Source organism: Nestor notabilis, unplaced genomic scaffold (genome assembly GCF_000696875.1).
Source record: "Nestor notabilis isolate BGI_N333 unplaced genomic scaffold, ASM69687v1 scaffold14356, whole genome shotgun sequence".
Classification (NCBI taxonomy): domain Eukaryota; kingdom Metazoa; phylum Chordata; class Aves; order Psittaciformes; family Psittacidae; genus Nestor; species Nestor notabilis.
The window spans coordinates 35,525-61,701 of record NW_009934338.1 but is presented as its reverse complement, the minus strand read 5'-3'; the positions used below and the strand labels follow the sequence as shown (position 1 = coordinate 61,701).

General features: G+C 39.1%; 1 protein-coding gene across 1 annotated transcript in view; it reads left to right on the top strand.

The window, feature by feature from the left end:
• Positions 1-251: 251 nt before the first annotated feature.
• Positions 252-26,177, top strand: part of DPYS (dihydropyrimidinase) — a gene marked incomplete at its 5' end in the record, with an annotated part of 29,773 nt that continues 3,847 nt past the window's right edge. The window contains 7 exons of the mRNA XM_010017295.1: positions 252-527; positions 4,237-4,395; positions 6,926-7,105; positions 8,301-8,490; positions 14,828-14,984; positions 15,948-16,089; positions 18,710-18,852. Coding sequence (XP_010015597.1) covers positions 252-527; positions 4,237-4,395; positions 6,926-7,105; positions 8,301-8,490; positions 14,828-14,984; positions 15,948-16,089; positions 18,710-18,852 — 1,247 coding nt within the window. The remainder of the gene's footprint in view (positions 528-4,236; positions 4,396-6,925; positions 7,106-8,300; positions 8,491-14,827; positions 14,985-15,947; positions 16,090-18,709; positions 18,853-26,177) is intronic.

Below are 26,177 nucleotides of genomic sequence, written 5' to 3'. Positions count from 1 at the left end.
TCTGGAGCAGAAAGGGCCCGAAGCCAACACTCTGCCATCCTGTGGGCGTCTCACTGTGTTCACAGGGCATTGGTCCTCCAGTGGAGGCTGTAGGAGGAGCTGCCAAGTGTAGAGGGGCAATTCTGTTTAAAGAGCACTGTGTGGGTATGTGTTTAGGGCCATTTGAAGATAACCCCTGCTCTGGGAGAAGGGTGGGCAGTGAAATACTTTCAGGCAAGAGCAACTTTCTGAGCCTCACTTTTGCCTTCTAGGCTCCCACACCACCCCAGAACCTGGCTCAGCAGAGGCTTCTGATCAAGGGGGGGAAAGTTGTGAACGATGATCTCTCTGTGGAGGCTGATGTGTATGTGGAAGATGGAGTCGTGCAGCAAGTGGGACCAAACCTAAACCCTGAGCCACTGACTGGACTCGTTGTGCTGGATGCAACCAATAGGCTGGTGATCCCTGGGGGCATCGATACCCATACACACATGCAGTTCCCTTTTATGGGTAGCAGGTCAAAAGATGACTTCTACTCAGGAACCAAGGTGGGTGCATATATGCGTATCTGTGTGTGCATTTGGGCTTTCGTAGAAAGGGATGCCTGCTAATTATTCAATAGTACTTCTAAAAGAAGGGAGTGTGAATCGAGCACAGGCAATTGTTACTGTCCCTTGGCTGGGACACTGTCATAAGCAGTTGGGGTACTCAGAGGTCCACCTTCAAGCAGTGTATTATTTGGGTTCCTTCAGAGACTTTTCTGGTTGCAGGTGGCAAGTGTTAAGTGCAGTCCTTTGCCCTGGCTGTCATGTGGACTACAGCTTCCATTGGTGCATGCAACAAGCCGTATACTTTTCCGAGCAAAGGTTAACTAAATCAACAGTGTAATTCCCCAGTGTCCTGGGAGCACCTCTGTGGTAATCTGATCTTTCTGCTCTGTTTCACAAGGGGCAGTGCAAGCTTTTCTTTGTCATTCATTTACTGCACACCTTACTGTGTCTCCCAGTGAAAGAGCCCAGTTCAAATACGCTTTCTACAAGTGTCTTATTTCTCCCAGTTTTATACTTGGAGTATTTTAGTTGGTTTTTTTCCAGCTTTTTAGCTGATCTCATGGCATTCCTTACATTAGCAGTGTATCAGTTACTATTGTTAATAGTATTGTGCATCATCTCCATATACTAAAAATACACACAGCTCCCTAAAATTTGCAAAGTACTTCTCTAAGAGCTTTGCTGTGCAGGCTGAAATCCTTTGCCTACAGAAGGGATCACAATGCCCTACTTTGCTTGTCTGTTAACCAGCATCCTTAGAGAGCCTGTTATATCCTGTCCTTCTCACAGCAGAGCTGGGGTTTGCTAAAAAGCAGAAAATGATAGTGTAGTGCACACCTTCAAAATAAATGGATTTCATCAATGTACATTTTTTCTGATGTGAAAAATACCAGTTTTCTTCTTTGAAATAGTTGAAAAAGTTAAACTCATTTTAACAAATGGTGTGGTGCAGTAATCACACAACTATTAAGAACCTTTAAAGTCTGCAGTCTTGCTTAGATTGACCCTGTTCTTTAACAAGAATTTTTATTTCTTGCTTGCCCTATCATGTCATGAGAGTGCAGTTTAGCTTGAGTGACTTAATCATAGAGTCATAGAACGGGTTAGGTTGGAATAGACCTTAAAGCTCATCTAGTTCCTTCCACTAGACCAGTTTATCCAAGCCCTGTCCAACCTGTCCTTGTCTTGTCTCCCCCTAATTGTGCATTTCCATACTCTTAACAAGGAGCTGACTTTTTCTAATGTTGACTCCAGTGTACTGAAGGGAAGATTACATATGACCTATATGCTATCCTTAAATTACTGGCATATTTCTTTCAATAACAATATTTGTTCCAACTCAAGATAGATTTGCTGGTGTTGCTACTGTTATTTGAATGGAAATATTTTACACTGGATAGTTTTAAGTACTAAAATTGTTCTTTTCAAGGAGCACAAAAGTTGTAGTGGCTCATTATAATAGACTGTAATTATCCTGCAAAACTTTGACAAAAAATTATTTTGTCCCTAGCAGCAGATCTTTCCTGCCATCCCAAAATGGCCGCTATATCAAACATGACATATCTCCAAGTCAAATGTAAGATAAGATGCAAAAGGAAAGCTACAGCATGGAATTTCCACCTCCAGAACTGGTAGCTGGAAAGGGATTATAAATGTGATAATGGGAATCTTTTTCCATAGACAGGGAATATTATTTTTTTGGGGAAAAAAAAAATTATAGTTACCATAATGGCTTCCACAAGCAGATTTTGACCTTGACACTGCCTTTGGTGATAAATGGAGAGAAAAAAATCAAGACCACAGTGTCTGTTCTGCTTCTCTACAGACAACACAGAATATGTTTCCTGGCTGTATGACGTGCAGAATTTGATTTCTGGAACACTTACTTTACATGATAGTACATGAATATATATATTAATATTTTTTAATTTTCTGCAACAATCTTTTATTTCTCTGTGAAGACCACTTTTGTAAACTAATTATCAATGGTACATCTAGAAATTTGACAGTGCAAGAAAAGTCAAACAAATGTGACAAAGCCAGAAGATGATTTTTTTTTGACAGGAGAAAACATGTAAAAGAAATAGCAGTGACTGTGGCTGTCTTTTAGGATGCCTTCACAAGGCGTAAGTGATTGCATTCTTAAAATGCCTCCATTGCTTAACAAGAAACAAAGATGCAGACTAACTCAGATATAGGTACCTGCACTGTCAAATCCCAAAGTAGGGGAGATAAACTTGGAAGGAAAAAATAAAACGGAAAAAAAACCCCAGAAAAAAAAAAGGTAGTTTTTTTTTCTTTTTAGATTTGAGGTTTTTTGAATCATTTTTTTGAGTCACTGATAAGGGAAGCTGCAAAACAGAGACTGCATACACAAAACAGGATGAGCAGATAGTGCCTGAGAGAAGACTCTAGATTCAGCCAAGTGATCAGATGTCAAAAAGTTAGATATTGTGGACCCTTTTAGCCCAAGTTAAAGTGTCAGTGTGTTCAGAGCTATTTACTGAAGGTCATCATCTTGCAGATATTCTGGCAAGAGATAGAGCTGTGTTCCAACTATTGCAAAATATGCTACAATGATTAGCTAAGGTTTACCCTTTCAGCCGAATAAATAAAGGCGCAGAATACCTTTCTTGACAAAGAGAGAGAAAGAAAAGATGTTAGGGAAAAAAGAGAATTTGAGTGGAGTTGTGGAGCCCATGACTTTTTTTTTTCTTCAAGTCTATAAATATTCTTAAATTCTAAATCCTGTTTAAAAAATAGAAAAACAATCTGTCTTGTTGAAAAAAATTTGACAGTTTGAACAACTTCAGTTGGAGAAAATGTTTGCTCAGTTCATCACAGATTCACAGATGTTTATGTCACTCTCCAAACCTTTTTTTGCAAAATATACTGACATATTTACAATTTTGCTTCTAATTGATAAACGAAGAGGAGGAAGGGACTGGTTGATCTAGAAAGAGGAAGAGTAATATAGCATAAATCTGATCTGAATTGTCTCTGGGGTGCAAAGGGATGTTGTTCAGAGCAAGAGAGATTTCTCTGGCTAATTGCAACAATTACGGCAATCTGGAAGACTACAATAATCACAGCAAAAAATTCTATATTGGGTCAATTTCTGTTACTTGAGGACCTGGTTAGTCTGGGAAGGACTAACAAAGATCCTTCAAAGAAAAAAAAAGGTAATAATTTGGTATTAGACAAGAGTTTAGGGATTTTCAAAGTAGATTTTCAGACTGAATCTGTTGTTTTTCATTGTGTATCTGCTTCTCAATACTTTCCCATGACATAGGCTTGGTTTTTTTATCTACGAAGACTCTGAGGAAGCATTTCTCAGGTTGACTATGGTCTTTTGATGCTCTTCTTTCTCAGTGATCCCGCCTGCTTCAGGAATCTCACTGATGCATCAATGCTGCAAACTCATCTCCAAAATTTTCATAAGATTTTGTACATGTGTGAAAACTTCTCCTTCAGTAGAGACTTTCCTTGTGATTCTCCTGAACACCTGTTTGAGAACAGCCTTCTCAAAGGAGGCAAAATTAATCTCCACAATAATTTTGCAAGTTCAGACTTTACTCGGGGGAGATCTTCAGTGAGTTTTGGCTTTTCATTGTATCAATATTAATTGTTGCACAGGCAATTGGAGAGGGTGGGAGGAAATCTGCATTCTCTCCGACTGCTAAATATTAACTTTCCTTCCTTTCAGGCTGCTGTAGCGGGAGGAACTACTATGATCATTGACTTTGCCATCCCTCAGAAAGGCTGTTCTCTGATTGAAGCCTTTGACACATGGAAAAGCTGGGCAGACCCTAAAGTCTGCTGTGACTATTCCCTGCATGTGGCAGTTACGTGGTGGAGCAATAAGGTAGACACGATAGCTGCTTTTCAATTCCATGAATCGGTACCATACCTGCTTTGAATTAGAATCATAGAATCATAGAATAGTTAGGGTTGGAAAGGACCTTAAGATCATCTAGTTCCAACCCCCCTGCCATGAGCAGGGACACCACACACTAAACTATGTTGCCCAAGGCTCTGTCCAGCCTGGCCTTGAACACCGCCAGGGTTGGAGCAATCACAGCTTCCTTGGGCAACCTATTCCAGTGCCTCACCACCCTCACTGTGAAGAACTTCTTCCTTAGATCTAACCTAAACTTCCCCTGTTTAAGTTTGAAGCCATTACCCCTTGTCCTACCACTACAGTCCCTAACGAAGAGTCCCTCCCCAGCATCCTTGTAGGTCCCCTTCAGATACTGGAAGGCTGCTATGAGGTCGCCACGCAGCCTTGTCTTCTCCAGGCGGAACAGCCCCAACTTTCTCAGCTTGTCTTCATACGGGAGGTGCTCCAGTCCTCTTATCATCCTCGTGGCCCTCCTCTGGACTTGCTCCAACAGCTCCATGTACTTTTTATGTTGAGGAATTAATCTTCATGTGCTAAATATAGCTTACTGGCAGTGTAATAGTATTTTTGTGTATAAAAACTACATTTGAAATAGTCCAAACCCTTCTAAAACACATGTATTTAAAAAAAAAAAAAAGTAAGTAAGTCTGCAGATAGCCTGTGTCTTTGGCTAATACTGCACATAGTTAAAGGAAGCAGTTGTGCAAGACCAAGACCAGGCAAGCCAGAGGGGGCAAGAGGTGTTTGCATAAATTTTGCCTTTTATTTCTTGAACACTTGATAATTTATGCTCCTGATGATTCTTGGTCGTGTTGGCTTTTTGTTTGTTTGTTTGCAGGGGGTTTGGTGGTGGTAGTGTTTTTTTGTTTTTACTGACTCCAGTAATATCTCCATAAGGTAAAGCCGGACTGCAGCCAATAGTTACTTGAATATCAGATTATCTAAAAATCCTTTTTGGATTTTACATATTGGAAAATTGTTCTTGTTCTGTGCAAGTCTGTTGATAGCCTGAAACCTTTACTGAATAAATTAACTTTTCAGGTGCTTGACATCTATCTGAACCTGCTCCATGTTTTACAAGAGCACTTTGGATCCTCAGAGGATGTGCATCAGTACATAGATATATTAAGTAAATTCCATTTTAAAATATGAGTACCTTCTCTAATTTTTAACTTTTAACATGTATGAACCAAAGCCTTCATTCTGCAAACACTCCATCTTTGGTATTCCGAGCACTAAGCACTAAATAAACTGACTGCAACTTTTAGCTCAAAGCAAAGACATAAAATAAATTATCCAGTGAAGTCTGAGGAATGTGTGTTTGAAACAGCCTCAGTAGAGAACAGTGGCATTGTACTGAAAAATCCAATAAAACTAGTGGGGTGTAAATCAATGAAATTTTCTGGTTTATGTTAAGAAGTTAACTTTTTTCAAAGGCCAAGATTGAAAGAAATAGAAAAGTCTGATGTTTTGTAGCTATAAAAGATGTGGGTAAAGACGACTGATATTTCATGCCGTTCTAATTAGCTATCATCTCCTCAGGTTTGAAAGTATTGATTAAAAACATACATTCTTTATAGAGTTTTCCCTTAGTCATGGTAAATAGTGAAGAAGAAAATAAATGACATGCCTCTATATTTGTGTCAGAGCAGGATCTCGCGTCAGGTATTTATTCCCACTCAAGATATGCTCCCATCCCTCCTCTGGATAAGTCCAGAAAATTTCCTTGAGTTTTATATCAAACCTTTATTAGGCAGATCCAACCAGATAATTAGAGAGAAGATGAAAAACGATGTTTTACTTTCTGAAAGGAATTAATCCTGTGGAAATAGTAATAGTATCACAGATTAGTGTCACCATCATTTTACTGGGAAGAGAGAGCCTTAGTTAGGTAACGGATAGTTCTGGTTAGTTCTAGCTAACCAGCTATACAAGAAACCTTTGGGCTAAAACCTGCCTCTTTTCTTTCTTTGGAAAAGATGTTTGTTTGATGACAAATATTTCAAAAGCTGTGTGTTGTTGTTTAGAGTCAGGACAAAGCCCTAGGATATAAGATCTTTTCTGTCACGGTTATTTGCCAGATGATGAAGCCTATTATGATCCAATTTTGAAAATCAGTTTTGCTCACAACTCCATACTGTATAAGTTGAATACATTGATTGTAATGTTGGATTTGGTGTTTTGAACATCAAGAGATTTATTTGGAGTGAAATGCTGCTTTGCTTTCTTTTGTAAAAATCATTCCCTTCCTGCAATTAGTTTGTACCTCTAATATCTGCACTGCAGTGATACTCGTTTATATACTTGGAGGATGAATTTGATACAAGAAGAATAGTATAAGTCAGTCTTTAAATATGTGACTTGGGCTGTTCGGACTAAATGTATGTTTGATGGGTGAATAAAGGCTCACCCTTCATAATTACAATTTCATTATATAAAATTATTAACAGATTAAATATAATATTGCTGGTTTTTGAAAACTGCTGTCTTTCAGGTGAAGGAAGAAATGAAAAGTCTTGTTCAAAACAAAGGCGTCAACTCCTTCAAGATGTTTATGGCCTATAAAGATGTATATATGCTCAATGATGAGGAGTTATATGAAGCCTTTTGCTGCTGTAAGGAACTTGGAGCTGTTGCTCAAGTCCATGCAGAGAATGGGGAGCTAATTGCACAGGTGGGCCTTCGACATTTTGTCCATTAAAGTCAAGAATATAAATGGTTCTGTTGCCATTTATAAGCAGTTCAATAGCTGTATTAGTACCATCACTGTGTCACAGGAAAAGGTTTTTCTACCCTATTTTAATTCCAGGGAACTGAGGACAAACATTCTTGTCCAAGATTGTAAAAGATGCTTGTAGTGAGCTAAGAAATTGTAACCTTGTCTTGGTTTCAGGGTAGACAGGAGGCAAATGATCCTGTTTGTTATAGTGAGAGTTATACTTGCATTATAATATGTATACTTTCAACATATATATACTTGACTGACAAAGAGAACAATAGTCAAAGCCTGATCATCAACCAAGTCAAAGGGGGAACACTCAGCCAAGTATGTAGACGTCAGGTATGTAATGCCTAACCCTAGGTCTCTCCAAACATAGTCTGCTTATCTAACAGGAATGAATCCAGAAGTACCGAGAAAGCTTCACTGACTGGGCACGAAAGTCCCACCCTTCATACTTACAATTTAATTATACAAAATTATTAACAGGTCCCTCTGTGCCTAGTTAGACTCTCTTCACACTTGCTATTGACATCTTAGTGCTGTGTGGAGGTTCTGGGAGTATAACTACACTGATGCCTTTGAGTTTCTTCAACTATTCTAGTCAATAGTGCTTTGACTCTGCCCCAGGTCCCATAATAGAAATGAATTTATTGCTAAGTAATCTCAAATCAGCAAAGCATAAATTCCTGTAATATAGTACTGTCAAAATCTTAGGCCTCTTAAAACCTTGGAGCCTCATTCGGAGGCTCTGGATGTATATCTGTGCTTAGTAAGGATCTTTCCTTTTCCTTTCCAGTGAGGGGTTAGTGCTGTCACCTCAGTTACTGGCTGTGTTCATTTAAAAGTACATATTGAGAGAGGCGTAGGGCTTTCAAAGGGGTGATTTATCCCTGCAAGCCAGTAAGAGTGTGTTCTCTAGAGTCACTATAGATATTCTGAGACCTGCGTTTATTAAGAGATGTATTGGATTTCAGATAACACAACAATAACTTCATTTCAAAAAATATCATAACTACCTTGTTTTGTTTGTTTTTTTTATCTCAAACTAGCTGTAGTGGCTCATTTAGGATCCATTTTGCCAGTGGCATGTTCATGACACCATGGTCATGCTTTATCTGACTCGTGCATGTTTTTGTGTGGTGTTCAGGGTGCAAAGAAGATGCTGGCAATGGGAATAACTGGCCCTGAGGGGCATGCACTGTCTCGTCCTGAAGAAGTGGAAGCTGAAGCTACACAAAGAGCAATTTCCATAGCAAATGCTGTAAGCTGCCCCCTTTTTGTAGTCCACGTAATGAGTAAATCTGCAGGAAGGTTGATAAGTACTGCACGAAGAGAAGGTAAACGTCCTAATTCTTTTGTGCTTGGACTATGACGTTAGAGAAAGGGTCATGGAAAACCCAACATAGCATCAGTGATCTACTTGTCATGGGTGCCATAACCCTCAGAACATGGGTGAATTTCTTGGAGTGGGATGTCTAAACTGTGTGTGTTTTGTGGGGCCCAAAGAGAGCTAAGCAAATGGGATTGAGACTTTCCATTCTCCCCAGAGCAAACTTTTTTCTCCTTTGTGCTGTACCTCCAAGATGCTTTCAAAATCATATGACCAGTACAAGGCAACATGTTGCTCTTTTATTCCTCTCCCTTGAGTTATAATCTGCAAGCCTTTACCAGCTATTTACATGAGAAATTCTACAACAGAGACCACATCACGTTTTTGCAGGCAGTGCCATGACATGACAAGGATTCCTATTTACTGGGCACTTAGAAATCATGGTGATGATGGCAGCATCTGAAAGCATTGAGTCTGTCAGGGAAGGGTTTCTCAGGTCATGCACTGCAAGGTTTATAAATAGTTCTGGTCAGCCAAAGAAAGCCTGACTCTCTTGACTATTTGTTGGTCAGGCTTGAAGTAGCCTGAAAGATGTAGGGATTCAGGATGTTTTTACCTCCTCAGCTGTGGGTTCATCTAGCCAGGGCAGCCTGTGGAACCACAGTGCTGTGAGGAGACATTATATGGGTGGAAGAAGTAGGACAGAAGCTCATTATTTGAAGGGCCTAAAACTTTATGGAATATCTGTCCTCATCATCTGACCTTACATGAATTGCATACAGATCTCAGTTTCCTTATTTCTTGACTTCAGATAATTCTTGCACAGCAAGTGAAGATTATTAATAGCAAAATCTGGAGTATGAGATCTTGACCAAAGTGCATGAAACCATTGTGCTAATATAGATGGATATATGTAGAATATATATTGATTATGACTTCTAGTAAGACTTATCAGTAATTCAAGTATATAAAGGAATCTACCAGAATATTTTTTACTAGAACATCTTTCAATACAGTGCTATATTAGATTCCTCCACTAGATGACAGTGCTGCTGGTGATGTGGATTATATCCATCAGTGTACGGTTATTTATACATTCACAGGTGTGATGTCAACATTAACTACAAGAGATTTAAAGATGAAACACTGGCTGTGAACATGAAAGAGCTAAGATATGAAGTGGTGTTTTGTAACACACTGTTGAAGTAAAAAATCCTATGCTGATCATAAATACTGTATAATATTGTTAGGCTTTGTTGTAAGAATAGTCTGCAGTGCCAGTTTGATAACTAACTTGATATATGTATGCTTCTTCAATGCGTAAAAATGAAGAATTTGGTACAACTTAACTCTTATCGTGGTGCAAATTGGATTTTATAGCTTCCTGGGTTGATGAGGTCAGTCGTCAATGCTTGCCTTTGTGCACAGCCATATATAACATCTCTCCATAATTAATTTCTATTTCCATGGATGTATACTGTCTAGGAAACAAAAATCTAGGACTGAGTAAGACATTTTGAAATATAGCTGGTGTACCGCAAAGATAGTTACAACAATAATAGTTTTTGATGAGACTGATCTGTATAATTTCTGGCAATTAGAAATTCATTGTTATTAGTTTCAGTAGAAGTTATTTTCCATTCTTCAGTTAAAAGCAGTAGTACAAAACAAGGAGTTCCAAACAAAAAAGAAAAAAAATTCTCAAAATATTGTATGAATTACATAAATAAACCCCAAATATTTTGCTAAAAGATTTTCAGCTTGGACAGGTTAAAACCACCTTAATGTAAAAGCTGTGTAAACTCTTAAACATCAGAAGGCTCTCAAGCATTTGAAATATTCACTGTAATGCTTTATTCATGTTTATTCATGTTTTCAAGCTTATTTCTCCATCTCTTGATGCTAGCTTCCTACTATTTACAATTGTGAAATTTTTCATGTTAATTTCCAAGCATAAAGTACAGTGTGTGGATGCATATTCATCCCTGCCCATGTCAGAGGAAGATTGATATCACTTCCTATTCCATCACTGACCTCCGAAGGGGAGAGACTGATCTTCAGTGAGTGTAATCTATTTTCTGGGTGACAGTGTGATACCATAATTGAAGCATTGCTTCTTAAATTCTGTGGGTTGGTAATTTTCCTAGTCAAAAATATAAGCCAGAGCCCAATTCTTTTTTGTCCCTTATTTAGCTGGAGACCGAAGGCCTGATACAGTTAGCTGAAGACAGTAGGCATAACTCTGTTGTCGTCAGTGAGGTATGGCTCATACCTTAAAAGCTAAAATCAGTCATATAGACTGTAAAGGGATACTAGTTCTTACTCTACAATAAGCAAACTTAAGGGAAATAACATATCTGCCTTCTCTCCTCTATTCCAAAGTCCACCATCTATGTCTACTCTGATCTTCAGGGGCACCACTTACCAAAGGAAATCTCCAGATTGTAGCAGCATGTTTTTCATGTACATCAGTAACAGCCACACTGCTGATGAATATTCAACAGAAAATCCAAGATTTCCATGTTTTAATTGTGAGAGGGACAGGTTAACATCCTGTTCTTTTTCTGGGGCCCTGCCATCCTGTTTGCCAAAATCAATGGGTCACTAGTTCACCACTTGAGAGGTCAAAACCAGTACCTCTCTGTGAGAACTGTTCTTGCTTGTCTCAGTGGGTTGTTTCTTCATCCCTCTGCAAAACAGGATCTTGAATCTTGCTCAAATAGGTAGAGGAACTGTCTGATTCCATAAAAGGGCCTTCTGATATCTTTGTGTGCATGGTAGTCTTCTTCCCTTGAGTGGGAAGACAAAGAGGATCCTCTGCCTGCTGTTGTGTAAAGTCTTTCCTAAAATGAGAAGACAAGGCTGCAGAGTGCTGGTGTCAGTCAATGCAGCTTCCTTGCCTTGTTAGGACTACTTGATGTGAACTTACCAGGGAAAACTAGTGTGGCCTATTCCTTCAGCCGGTAATGCCAATGGTGAAGCAAGGCTAAAAAAATGTGATTTAGGGATATAAAATGTATACTGCCACTTAAAAATGCTTTCGTTTTAAGTGTACTAAAGGCTAGAGATCATGTGCTGTAACTGTAGCTGTAACTGTGCTGTTACAGCTAAGGAAATAAGACTTTCTAATGCAGATCAGAATCTTTACGTAAATATAAAGGAAAGCAGTATCTTACTAAAAAGTAATTTTTTTTTAAAAAGGTTCCCCCCTTTAAAAGAGTGCATACAAAGATAAGTACTTGGTCAGATTACAAGAAGCTTGCTTAGACTTAGGAAGTTGATACCTACTACCATCAGTCATAGGTTAGGTCTCCTCTTATTGAGAGGAAGGGCATGTCCATAGCTAGGGGTATGCAGACTGTCAAGCTGATTCTTAGCACAGGAGTGCAAATAAAAATGTGGGCTGTTTAGCCAGCTCATGCAGGACAACTGAGGTCCAGGCTGAGGTTGTATAATTGATGCAATGCTATGCCTGATTCAATAAACCCTTTCTTGCACTTCTGCTTCTTTCAGATCATAGCTGGTCAATATCTGTGCCCTGTATGACCTTACATTAAGTACTTCTGAAACTTTTGCTAGAATAAGCACACAGGGACCAGTTTTTCAAGCCTGTGAATGTTTATTGGTATTTCTCAGTATTATAACTCTGAGTTCTGATAAGTGGTAAAATAAATCACATTTGCATGTTCTTCTTTTTTATAAAGTAACTTATGTGAAAATAGTTCTTGCCAGCCAGTTTGGACATCTGATGAAGAAGTCACCAAGTCCACAGCTATTTTCCAGAAGCTCAGAGGTGTCAGAAAGACCCATCAGCAGAACGCTTTCTGCTTACTGTTTTTATTGAATGCAGGAAAGCATAATAAATGGAAAGACCTGATTTATTACTGCATTACTCCACTTTTATGCCTATAGGCAGAAGCCAATCAAGCTAGAAGAACTTAAATGCAGAATTTCTTTGCTGCCAGTGGAGCTAAAAGTGCCTTAATGCAGAATTTCCCTGTTATTTGGATTAAAGCAGAATCTTGATATTATTGTACCCTTCGGGCTGGCTAGTCACGGTCCAAGTGAAATGTGAGAAATTGCACAGTCAGCAGAAGGGTCCAGATGTAGTCTTTTAAAACTGCAGTGTTCAGACTCAAAATCACTTGAGGAAATTACTTGTACTTCTTCCCACTCATGGGAATGAGGGGAGCTGCTCAGGTCAAATTCTGACTGCAGAAATACTGTCATCAGCTGTGGTACATGAGTTAAAATCGACCCAGCATATAAGTGAGCTTGGAGACTTTTCATTTTATGTTATAAAATTGAGATAAAAAAATTATTTATGAAGCTAAACATTTACTCTTTTCCTATAATTTTAACTTTTATTATTTATAGCTATGTCCTAATGATTCATAGTTCAAGTCTACTTTGGATGGAAGTTTCTTTAGCTTGTTTAAATATACTAGGAAAGACCACCGCACCACATTCCTCTCCCTCCCCTTCCTACTGACTTTGCTTATGAAAAATCTGTCAAAAGTCTGTGAGGTTAATATAGGAGATTGTTTATATATGCAGGATGTTTCTGTGTCAGGGTTTGTGTCAGTCTGCCCTCCAATAATGTGTTTGGAATTGCTCAGGGAAGGCCAAGATCCCCCTGACTCCTGCAGCAGCTCTGAATTGGGAAAACACTAATCTGACATAAAAATTCCTCATTCAGAGTAGTCATATCACGTCTATGGATGGCCTCATATTCAGTGCTTTAAGTTTTGTAAATAAGATGCAAAAACCAGTAAATAACTGCTTAAGTCATGATTTCAAGCCAAAACAATAGTCTCGCCCTTGAGTCCAAGTGTAAATCTATAATATATGTAGATAAGTGAGACTGGGAGCTTAGAATGCTCCAAATGAAGCCATAAATATGAGACATGTCATAAGATGCTGAGATGGTTATAGCAAATTAATAATGCTAAGAGGGAGTCTTTAGGTCATGGAAGAAGTTATACTATGTAGTACTTGGAGTAAACGTACAGTACAGTAATGTCAGAACAGGTCTTGAAACCTTGTAGAAATGATGGTAGAACTGTAGGGTTTAAATTATATGAGGACTTAATGCAAGTCTAACACAGAAGATTTAAGGAATGGCACTATTGCAGTGGGAAATGTATTTTGAAATGAACTGAGCCCCATGGTAGCAAGCTGTGCCAGTGTAGCAGTTACAACTCAATAACTCGCAGAAATACCAGAATCTAATGTACAGAGAGAAATCTGCAAAGGTTTGCTATGTTGTTTTCCATCAGTACTGCGAATGTATGACCGACTTACACACAGGAAGCCAGAGAAAGGTCATTGTCTTATACCGTCAAACCATTACCAGCTGAGTCCTTGCTGGGGTAATGCAGTGATAGATCTAGCAAAAATTGTGTCTTGAGTGAAATCTGCGATCCACAGCAAGATACCTACTGTCTGTAGGGATCCTTGCTGGAATCCAGCAGAGGCTGTCTGTAACCAAGACCTAGCAGCCTATGAGTGGGTGCATGAAGTCCCTGCTTGCGCTAGTTCTTTGGTGACCATCACAGTTAGGGGCATTATCACCTGTCACCTACAGAACTGCAAAGTGGCTGGACCATCTCTTCATGGAATGAAACAACTTGTTTCATCTCCCATCTTGTTTTGATTGGTTTCAAACCCATCTTTCTTAGGAGATAAAAATAGCGAAAATATGTTAGCTCAATCCAAAGGCTAACAGCAGGTGTGGGTTGGTGTCCTCGTCTGAGGAATCCAGCATACCATTCAGCAAGAGCTAAAGATTAAAATTTGGGAGATAACATTTAAAATTATTGATGATTTTTCATTTGGGAAATGTTTTTACATTCTTTAGTTTATGTCTTGTGCCATATCGTTCTTCCTGGAACAGCTGTAGCCTGATGATTAAAAGTATCACCTTGTGAAGTCCGTATGCTGTATATATTAACTTACATAGTCAATAATTTCAGAGTACCAAACAGGTGCTACCAAGAAATTTATGAAAATAATTAATGCAACTGAGGACTGTGTTCCTTTTGAAATCTCAATCACAGGCCTAGTAAGCAATGTGTAAACCCCATTATAATATATCTGTCAACAATTTCATTAAAAAACTTGCCCAAGCAATATTCTTATGAGGAAGTATATTGAGAGACCAGCAGAATACTCAGAACAGTGTTATAGCTTATTTTATTATGTCCTTCCATATGTTAGTGTTTAATTTGAAACACTTACTCAAATTTAGATTCACTGTCATCAAAAAGATCCGCAACAGAGAAAACACAAGATACGCATTTTTACGTTGTTTGTTGATGATACTATTGCATTATATTTTTCAGGAAAGGTGGTTTATGGGGAGCCTATTGCTGCTAGTCTTGGCACCGATGGCACCAACTACTGGAATGAAGACTGGGCTCATGCTGCAGCATATGTCATGGGACCTCCACTGAGACCAGATCCATCTACTCCTGATTTCCTCATGAACTTACTGGCCAAGTAAGCAGATGAATGAACAGTGACAGCTGATGCCCAAATACACAGCAGATTCTGTCTGGAGTATATAGCAACAGGTTGATGCACTGGAGATTTTCTAAGTACAGAATGTTAACACTATCAGGAAGGAGAAATGCAAGGTGAAACCATAGATAAACATTTTTTGTTGCAGAAATTAGAAAGTGTTCACATTTTGTTCCTCTGGACTCTCATGACGTCTGTCCCCATTGATTTTAATCAATAAGACTTGCCTTGTTAATACTGCACCAAAAATTGAAACATGACCAGGAGGACAGTATGGCTGTAAGTCAGTGGGAAATGTGTAAAAAGTGGGGCCACAGCTAGGGGTTCTGGGTTTGGTTATCAACTGTCTTTTTCACTTGAAATTTGGACACTGCATAAAAACTAAGCCTGCTGACTTCTGAAGGTAGATATAAGTTGTCCACTTCTGCTTTCAGAAGGAAGTAGGAATAGAAGTATCCTTTGGATACCTGCAGTTAACAGCATGTGTAGTTTGCTGGTATTTCACTACCAGTGAAGCTTAACTCCACAAAAGGGTTGAATTTGACCAGTCTGTGAAGGCATGCCTGAACACTGGCTGATGGTTGTGCAGATCTGTGACAATTTCAAAGAGTATGTGGAGGGACACAGTCTAAAATTGCCCTAAGTGAGGATGTAACCAAGCTCCTTACTCTGGGCAAAGCATATTAGTCCTCTATTTGTGGGACACCTTTTATACATATCCAAAGTAAAAGTGTTACTTTTGCTGCTTGGTTTCTTCTGAGACGTTTCTGAAGAAGAAACTACTTTACAGGGGAACTGCTTGTACTTGGAGGATGGGACTGAAGACTGGAAGGCAGGGCATACCAGTTCTTCCTTGCAGCATGGATGGCTGGATCTAGCAAGATTTGCAATGGATTTTCCGATGTGGCACTCTGATTCATAAAGAACTTTGTCTTTCCATAGTGATGACCTATCTGTGACAGGGACTGACAATTGCACCTTTGACACATGCCAGAAAGCTCAGGGGAAGGATGACTTCACAAAAATCCCTAATGGAGTGAATGGTGTGGAAGATAGGATGTCAGTCATATGGGAAAAAGGCGTTGTAAGTATATCAATTACCCTGGGTTCAGCTGTAACAGTTATTTTTTTCCTTCCTAGCAGCTGGTGCAGTGCTGTGTTTTGGCTTTAATCTGAGAACAATGCTGATAACACACCAATGTTTTAGTTGTTGCTAAGTAATGCTTACCCTGATAAAGGACTTTTTGTCTCTCATACTCCGCCAGTGAGGAGGGGCACAAGAAGCCATGAGAGAGCAGAGGCAGGACACCTGACCCAAATTAGCTAAAGGGGTATTCCATACCACAGCACGTCATGCCCAGAATATAAACTGGGGGGAGTTACCCAGAAGGGACCTACTGCTGCTTGGATCAGGCTGGGTATCAATTGGTGGGTGGTAAGCAATTGTATTGAGCATCACTTGTGTTTATCGGGTTTTTCCCTTTCTCCTTTTAGTTTCATACTCTCTCCCCTTGTTATTTCCCTTATCATTATTGTTATTGGTGGTGGTAGTAGTAGTAGTTTTGTGTTATACCTGAGTTACTGGACTGTTCTTATCTCAACCTGTGGGAGTCACATTCTTTCCATTCTTCTCCCCATCCTGCCTGAAGGGGGTTGGGAAAAAGCTGGGGTGAGCAAACGGCTGCGTAGTTGTGAGTTACCGACTGGGCTTAAACCATGACATCAATATATCTGAACATGGAAGTAGTTGATTTCTCCAACAAAATATAATCTCTCAGCAGTTATCAACCCTCCAGTTTCATCAGGTGTATATATCATAGGATAACTCCTTTGATAACATACCATAATACCTTACTATGTCTCACTTTATGGTCCTGGGAGATAGAAGAAGATTCTTAGTGCTTAAAATACAGCACGACAGGATCATTTTCATAGTTTAGAAGCAAAGGAATGCTATTGTTTCAGCAGTAGCGTGCAGTAGATTTACTTGCAGCATTTTTTTCAACAAGTGAAAGTAGAAGGAAAGAGTTATCCACAGATTCAACTTGCTCAGTTCTATATTTTTTCCTCTTTGATCTCTCTCAAACTTAGCTGTTGGAGAAGCTTCTGCACTGGGTGTGTGTCTGTCGACTTCTAATTTGTGTTTTTAGCCAGAGGAAACAAGCTAGGCATAAGAAATGCTTTTCTAGTGTATGGGTCAGGCCTGTGATATGATGATAAGCATCTTCAAGTCCCATTGACTTCACATTGTCAGTGCCAACACAAGAATGTTCAGTGCTTCTCAGGACAATGCCCTTCAGGCCCCAAACAAATAAAAATACAAAAGCTAATGCCAAGCTTTTTGAATATGGGGTAGTCTGATGGGGGACGGGGAGGGGAGGTGAGGCAATCTGGTGAGGGAACTGCTGCTTACTGGATGTTATGATTGCTCTGGGTAATACAATACTTTTAAGGTCTGGAGGGTCTAGTTCAACTTTCTAATTAATATTAAGTTCTCTTGCAATAGTGAGGTCTTATTGATAACACACTGCAAGGCACGTTTATTTGTCACTGTAGAATTATCTGCCTCACACAGTTTGTAAGGATGTGGTTCAGAATCTCTCTTTTTATCTGATTTAGGATTCAGCTCAAGTTGGCATGTACGAAACAGACTTCTGCCTATATTCACCTATGGCATATCTCTAGTGTGATTATTTATTGTGTAAACTAGAATATAATCTAGCTTGTGGTTAGTGTGAAAGTAAAACATGAGTAAGTATGTCAGTACTGCTTTTGAATAGTGCATCTTGTTGGGCAGGATAATTTTTCAGAAGGTTCTTCAATCAGGAATATCCTCCCTTACTTGTAAAATATTACACAGCAGTGAGAATTTGTGTGGAATTCCCTTCACACACACCATTAGTTAGAAGAGCAGTGTTCACCACTCATTATCCTTTTCTTCTTAGAGGCTCACAGGCTACATACAAACACATTTTCATGACATTCTGATTTGTAGAGTGACCTATGCAGTATGACTGCCAGTGTATCTGGCTTGCCAAGCAAACAACAGTCACAGAGATTGGATTAAAACTAGTTATGTAGCAATGAACAGTCCCAAGACACATTTATATCCATTATTATTTGCCATTTTGCTGATGTGTCACATCAGCAAATTTGATTTTTATACTGCTTGTTCTCAAACATTTACTGAACAGTTCTGTTCTCTGTGTTATAGCTCAAGACATTTTCAAATCACCTTTCCTATATTACACATTCTGCCTTACATCTCCTTTATCATCTTCTAGGGTCTCCTTATATCGACTCACCAATTTGCAAAACCTAGATACTTGTTATGAGAGATGTTATGTCTCCTGAGGAGACGGCTGAGCAGGACTACAGATGCAAAGACAGATAAAAAAATATTTCAGATGACTTGGGACAGGATGCATGGAAAATATGGATTTGAAATTGTCTTTTTTTCCTTTTGCTGTGGGATAAAGTAAAATGAAGTTATTGTATTCAGTGAATGTACATTGCAGTTTGTGCATCTCAGACAAATAGTGATTTTTATTTCTTTTAAACTTTTTGGTATGACATTAAAAAAAAATATTGATGTGATGCTGGCAGAGACCTGTCACTCATCCTAGCCTTTTCAAAAACTGGAACATTTTTTTCATTCCTTGTTTCAAAAAGTAATGAGTTTGCTTTTGTGTACTCCTGTGCAGCACAGTGGAAAAATGGATGAAAACAGATTTGTAGCTGTTACCAGCACAAATGCAGCAAAAATCTTTAACCTTTACCCAAAGAAGGGGAGAATTGCTGTGGGTTCTGATGCTGACATCGTTATTTGGGATCCCAAAGCTTCGAGGTATGTATGGGCAGTTATTTCCTACCATCCAGCTTCTCCACAGGAAAAAAATACCTATGTCAAAGCCTTTGTGCAGCAATAAGCCTTTGGGTTGAGGTTATGGTGGGTTTTGATAGCACTTCACATGAATTATTTACATGTTATTTGTACCCTGCAATACTGTATGTAAGCAGAGGTCTTTGATCTCTAGATGGATTAAAAAAAATTCTCCTAGATTTCCGACCAAGTGCAAAAATAACAAGGTCTGCACATTATGCTACCAGGGCTTGGTATCCTGAGAGTAAAAATAACCATGCCGGGATCTCAGAGTAACTCTGTTAAGTGCGAGAGTATGTTTAGCTTCCTCCCACTGCAAAGAGCAGAGAAAGGACCCTGTGCTCCTGCAGGATGACCCATTACAAGCTTGTGTTTTGAACTTACAGCTACTTCAGACATATTCAGAAGTGGTCAGGATGGCTGGTGAGAGTGTGTGGTCTTGCCCTTCTAGTGTCTTTTCCCTAGCTGATAGAGCAAATACAGTGGTAAAGCCAGGAGTAAGTTTAGTTCTGAAGCTCAAGCTGTGCATGCTTATGCTTTATTTATGGAGTTTTCTGATTTTGTGCACAGTATGTTAGAACAGAGCTTGTCACACCAACAACAGATGCACAAAAGGTATGCTGTCTCACTCTGCAAGACTTGATGACATGGTGCATTTTTGCTGTGAAGGGCATGCAGTATCTTTCTAGGAGCCTTAACTCACACAGCATACTGTGCATTACAGCTGATTCCTGCCTCCACATCATCAGACAGCTCCATACTCAGGCCACTGTATATTCATCAGGAATTATGCATCTTGAGTCTTGCTCTGGCTCTTGTGCCTATACTGGTCTTGTTTAAACTGCCTGGAAATGGTCTGACAGCTGGCTGTCGCAGAGCTAATTCACCTGGGGAGTTGCCTATGAGCTGTGAGAGTGTATCTTTGCTCTTCAAGCGCTGAGCAGGTTGGCTTAAATCTGCAGGCACTTTAACAGCTGAGTCTTACATCTGACCACATCCAGCCCTGCACACGGCAGCATGAGGTCAGGATGTGGGATGGGCTGGTTCTCCTGTCTTGGGCTCAGCTGTAGTGAGCAGTGCAAGCATAAAACCATGCTGAAGACACATATTGATGCTCCTTGAAATCTCGTCATCAGTGTCATCCAAATAGTCAGTAAATCCACAGCAGATAGCAATGAGAAACCCCAGATGAGTTCTGTGGGCTGTCAGGCATGATGACGATATGGCCAGCTTTATTGAAGTTTATCACAGCATTTGGTGTTCCTAAATCCTGAGCTGTTGTAACTCAGATGACATTAGATTTTCAGCATTTGGGTTTTTTGAAAAAAGGGAGTTGAAGACTGCCCTCATTGTAGAGGAAAGTTTTGAAACATAACTAGGGAAATCTGATTTTGGAAGCCAAATGGAGGCAAAAAAAGACCTAATCCTAGATTTACCTTGCACAAACAAAATTTTCTTGACCCATCTTCTGTTTTTTAATTTTTGACAATGCAATACTCAGTCATTTCAGTACATTAGTGAGTACCAAAACCATGTGAGAGTTAGAGGAAAAGCATTGTGTTTTAAACTGCAAAGCTTGAGGACATGCAGGTTGTTATTCGGAAGTCCCACAAAAAAACTGGCAGCACCAGCAAAATGAGCTTTAGAAGTGTCAACAACCCCAGTAAACACAGAGGCCTACCTAGAGCTGGGTCAGAGATATTTTCATGTGCATTATGCCTTCTGGCATGTTGAGCAAGCATATATTGAGATACTAGCAATGAGTATTTCAGGACAGTGAAGCTATGAACTCTGATTATAAAATCTGAAGGATTCATTTCTGAGCTCACTTCTGCTCTGCCTGGGGACAACTAAATCTAAAATAATAGCAGAATTCTGAAATTGTTCTCAAGGTGCTTTGTCAGCTCCTGTAATTATTTATCCTTTTGCCTCTCAAACATTCCTTCTGCCTCCCTTCACTCTTCCGAGTGCTCAAATTGCATTTTGCCTACTGCAGCTGTGAAGGTGCAGTTCTTCAAATATTGTTTCAAATATTAAACTGCATTTTCTTACTAAGCAAGCTGATTTTAAGTTCAGCCAATATTTTTTTCCCGATTTGGTACTGTTCTCATTGTTTATCCCTTTGGCTTTGCTGGAAACAAGCCTCTCTACAGGTATGATAGTGTGAACTACATGAATAAGTATAAAAAAATCTCACTAGTGCTTGTCTATTCATTTCACTACAAATCCTGAAGAGGGCATGAACAGCCCAGCAGAAAAAAGGACCTAGCTAATGGACCTCAGCCTTCTAATATGTTACACAAGGTACAGCCTCGTGCTTTGTTCACTCTAGGGAGTGATTTTCAGTTTCACAAGAGGCTTATTCCTCTTTCTTGCTAAATCCTTCCCCTTTTGAGCATGACTGCTTTTCTTGTTTGTAAATCTAAATTTTGTAAGAGGAAAATGCAGTTTTCCAGTTCTGATATGATGCTGTGTTGCTGTAGTCTTAAAATACTGGCTGATACTAGCCTACAGAGTTAGACAATTGCTAAGTACTGCTGTGAGGAATTGGTATTATAACAATCTGTCAGAGGAAGTCTATAATGAAGATTCGTAAGTCCTTCTGAAAAGTAATGAAGCTCTTAAAAAAATAAAAACTTATATTCCTACAAAATCAGTTTCATTTCCCCTCCCACATCATTGCATAATAGCAACATGTTGGGTGCTATCTGGGCATTCAGGATTTTCTCTTTCTAGGTTGCAAAAACCTAGTGAATTCAACATGACACGTCTGCAAGCTGGAAGCAATTGCAATTCAAGGTTCCACTTCCATCACTCTGCCACGTTAGATGAGGCTTGCCTTCTATAGGTCAGCTTCATTGACTGGTCTGTTTCTGTAGTGTTTTCTGGTAATTTCTGCAGAAAATGTTATATGAACAGTTATCAGATTTGCTACACTGTTTAAAAGCTTCTAAATGCTGGGTTTAGCAGGTCTGCATGAAAGAAAGCATTACTGGGAAGAAACATATTAAATGAATAAATTAGAAACTTTTCTAGTAAAAAGATGGGTTGTGAGTTCTGACATTAGGTCTATTTCTTAGCTTCCTTATACTCATGTCATATTAATTAAGGAACACACAAATAACAGAGGAACCTGTTGGTTTATTACAGCCACGTGCTATCAATCATCATCTAGCAGACCTCAACACCCTCAACATCCTAAGTACAGCCTGTGCACACATTACTGTTTTGTGAGTATTCCTTGGAAAATGCACGTAGGCAGCAAATATGTACCATGTTATTTTAATCTGTTCTTTCATGAGGGATGTTCACTGACTTCTTTCAGCTACACACAAATAATATAACAGCCCCAAGTCTGTGAAGCCAAAGCAACTGTAAAGACTGTTCCAGAAGGAGAAGGTAGAGTAAGCAAGGAAAAGTGAATGTCACCTGTCAGCAAGTCATCATCCTGTATAGTTGATGCCTTTAGCTATTTGAAAGCAAGCAAGAATACAGAATCTCTAGGGCTTGTTTCAGATCAGCATTCCTTGCTCAGCAAGGAATCTAAATACTGCAGTACCCAATTCAGACCGTGGAAAGAGCTGAGCATCCCTTGTAAAGTAGGGGCAGAAGGTGCTAAAGATCTCGTAAGAAACATGAAGTTCCTGGCAGATATTAGGGCTCAATAAACTTACTGTAGCCTGTTGGACCCTTGCAAATAAGCCCTGGATCAGGCCCCAAAGGCAAGATCAAACATCTATAGGGATAAAAAAACCTGTCTCGAATGGAGTTTTTCTAAGTCCAGCCACTTCATTGTAACAACAGGCAGTCTGGGAAGCCCCACCCATTAGGTTTTTTCCACTCACTAAATAGACCCTAAAAGGTCTTTTGAATGCAGAAGCAGAGCTGGCTGTGCAGTAGCAGTCTTTCATGCCATCCTACTTGAGCTCTGCTGGAGTATCCCTCTATGGCAGGCCCACTGTGCGCCCCACATGTGCCAATGGAGTTGGGATCAACCCTGATGACTGGGCCAGTGATGGCTACAGCCCCAGATGCACAGCTGATGGAACAGGGTCCATGATTAGCAGGGACTGCAGCAGTCCTGAGATGAGCAGGAGAGGGAGGGGAAAGGATGTGTTACTCTGTAATCTACCTGCTACAACGTGACTAGGGAAGATGAGGTTAACAGCCTGTTACCAGTGTTGTTTATGCATTGTAGGGGAAACAGTTGCTGGATGCAAATTTGGGAGGAGTCAGAGTGTCCAGGTCAGCTGGCATGTATTTCCTCGATGCCTTTGTTTGTTTGTAGTTATGTTCATGGCGAAATCTTTTGTATTTGTTAGAAACAAAATCTGCAGCTTATGTCTGTCCCATTTGTGTTCAAGTCTTCAGCCTCAGAGGCAACATTTGAGCACTCTTTGCCTGTAATTTTTCATAAAATGAAAGGGGAAGAAATCAAGATTTTAGCAGATGATTAGAATAAATAATGTTGTAACTGTCTTGCTCTTTTTGATGAATGAGCACAATTTTGAATACTGAGTATATGGATAACTTCATCTAGACACAATGAGGCAAAATGAAATAATGTGGCATACAAATAAGTATGCATAGGAGAAGTATATTCTGGCATTTTCAATAGCTGTGTGTTGTTTTGCACAAGTGGAAGCATGTGCATGCATGAATGTACACTAATTCACTAGAATCAGAGTTCCTGTCAAAGGACTGTTATCTCAAATTAAGGGGACATGGAGAAAGAAACAATAGGCACAAATTAAAATGCAGGAAATTCCATTTAAACATTAGAAATAACTGTAAGTTTGTTTTTTGTTTTGTTTTGCTTTTGTTTTTTTTTCCTGTGAGGATGATCACAGGTTGGCCAAAGAGATTGAGGAGTCTCCATCTTTGGAGATGCTTAAAACCTGACTGGACATGGCTCTGAGAAACCTAGTTTAGCTGACCCTGATCAGAGCAGAGGGCTTGGAATAGATGATCTCCAGAGATGCTTTGAACCTCAATGACTTGGTGCTTCTGTAAACTGTAACAAAATAAGCCTCCCTGAGTGAGCATGATGTACGTTTCCCTAGTAACTTGCTGTCTCACCAAATGTCAGCTGCTGTCTTTAGAGAACTGAGTCTTAGAAATGTTACACCCCAAAATTTAAATCTTTCTTATTTTCTCCTTATATAACTTTGCCTTTTTCTCTCTGGTAATCACTTCCAAAGCCTCTTTAGAAATTGAATAGGGTAATTTCTATTTTCCTTTCTTTTTATGCTTTTCTGAAAGCTTAATTTCTCAGTAGTGTTTCCCTCCTGCACATCATACAGTTTGAGAATTTTCACTTCCATCCCATATCAGCTTGGAGTGATTGATAGGACCAGACTGATGGTACTGTTGACAAATGAGTTACCATAATCAGAAAAATAATTTTGTTGTCACTTGCTACCCACTTCAAAATGATGAATGTTAAGAGATATGATTGCATAAAATAAAGATCCCATCCCTCAGATAAGTCACTTGGAGCTCCCAAACATTAACTTCCTACCTCTTGCATCTGTTTTATCCACAAATCTCCTCACTTAGTATGGCTACTCATAGGTAACATGTGTTTAAAGATATTTTTAAGAAACTAGGAATACAGCTTTATGAAAAGTTGCCTACATATATTTGCATGTGCAGTCATTGCAATTCCTTAATATAAAATAGGCCATCAGGTTTTTAATCCACATTATAGGCTTATAGCTAGCATTTTTGCACATAGGTTTTAAGACTTTCTCTTCCTTTTCCTCTCTTTTCCCCCGTTCTTTTCTTTTTAATGAAAATGACTCTAACATTAACAAAGTTTAACTTAATTAGCATTATAAATGAGTAATGGCTCAGGACAGCACAGAAAGGTGAACAGTCAATTTTTTCTAGATTTTTAGAAAAGCAGCTTAACAATACAGAGAGTTCAAAGGCATCTGAAAGTGACATGAAGAGGCAACTCTCAAAGGCTGGTGCTATTCAGCAAACTGGCATTTCTCACCTACCCCAGCTCCAAAAAGCTTAGAGATACTGCACTGTAAGCACTGAGAGAAGTTGCTTATAACCCAAATACTCACCCTTACATAAGCTGGGTTTCTATGGCAGCTGTCAAAAAAGCAGTTGTTTTCTTGTCAACAATGGACTCATTATAGCCTATTATAACTGCCTTTATTACTATGTTTTAAGTTAATGAAGTAATTCTAAAATAGGTGTCTTCCCTTTACTGAGATGTTGATATCTGCTCTTGTGTAAGGGCTGTCAACTACAGAATTCCTTCATATTCTTGTACCTGGAAATTTTTAAGAAGACCTTGTGAGTTATACATCCAGTTTTCATTGAAAGTAATTAATTATATTCTTCATTTTCTTATAACCACCTCAGAAATTAAAGTGATAACCCTTACAGCACTCAGTCTTGGATTTCTTGGTTTATAAGTAGATTATAGCTGTTCTTGCCATTAGCTGAACAGTCAATAGTGTTCAGGCATTCCAAGCAAACAATGGAATTTCCCTAAGAATCCCAGAAAGCTGCCTGCTACTGAAATGGCTGATACAGCAGTAAAAATTATGTTGCATAAGGTTGTTGAGTTGTGAGCTTCAGACCCAAATATACTGTCTGGTTCTGGTTTATTGGTTGCTTGCTTCTCACCTGAAACTTTCACTGCCATTGATGATGTCAAAGGGTTAAATCACAGATGAATTTTGGTGACCTCCATCAAGGAGAATGCTCTTCAGCCTTCATAAAGGGTAATGTGATCTAAGGCTTGTTTCAAGAGAAGAGTTATAAATGAGTTCTATACAAGTTTGTTGTTGAGACAAGCTCTGGGAAATGTGTTTTGTCATATTGTAAGGTTTATCAGTACAAATGGATGTTACTATTAAATGTGCTAACTTCCATTCATTTTGTATCTTTTTATGAAGGATGTACTTACCTCTGAGGCATATTTACCTCTAGTGATCCTGCTGTAGCACAATTAAACAGCTCATGAGTTGAAGAATTGTTTTTCTGTTTGTTTGCTCAAATTACCTTTTCCATTTTTCTTTTGTGTCCGAGTGTTATTGTGCAAATAGATATGATATATACCCAGAGAATGCTAAAGATAATTATATTACAGTTGTTCTCACTTACTGCTCTAGCAACTGGACCCATAAGGCCAGTGCAATGAGCTAGAGGAATATGTTCACAAACTGTTTGTAAGGCTATTGTAACACTCACAAGTAAAGTTGTTTGACAGTGTTCATAGGATCGGTGAATACAAGACAGGTCTCACTTCTATTGCTCACTCTTTC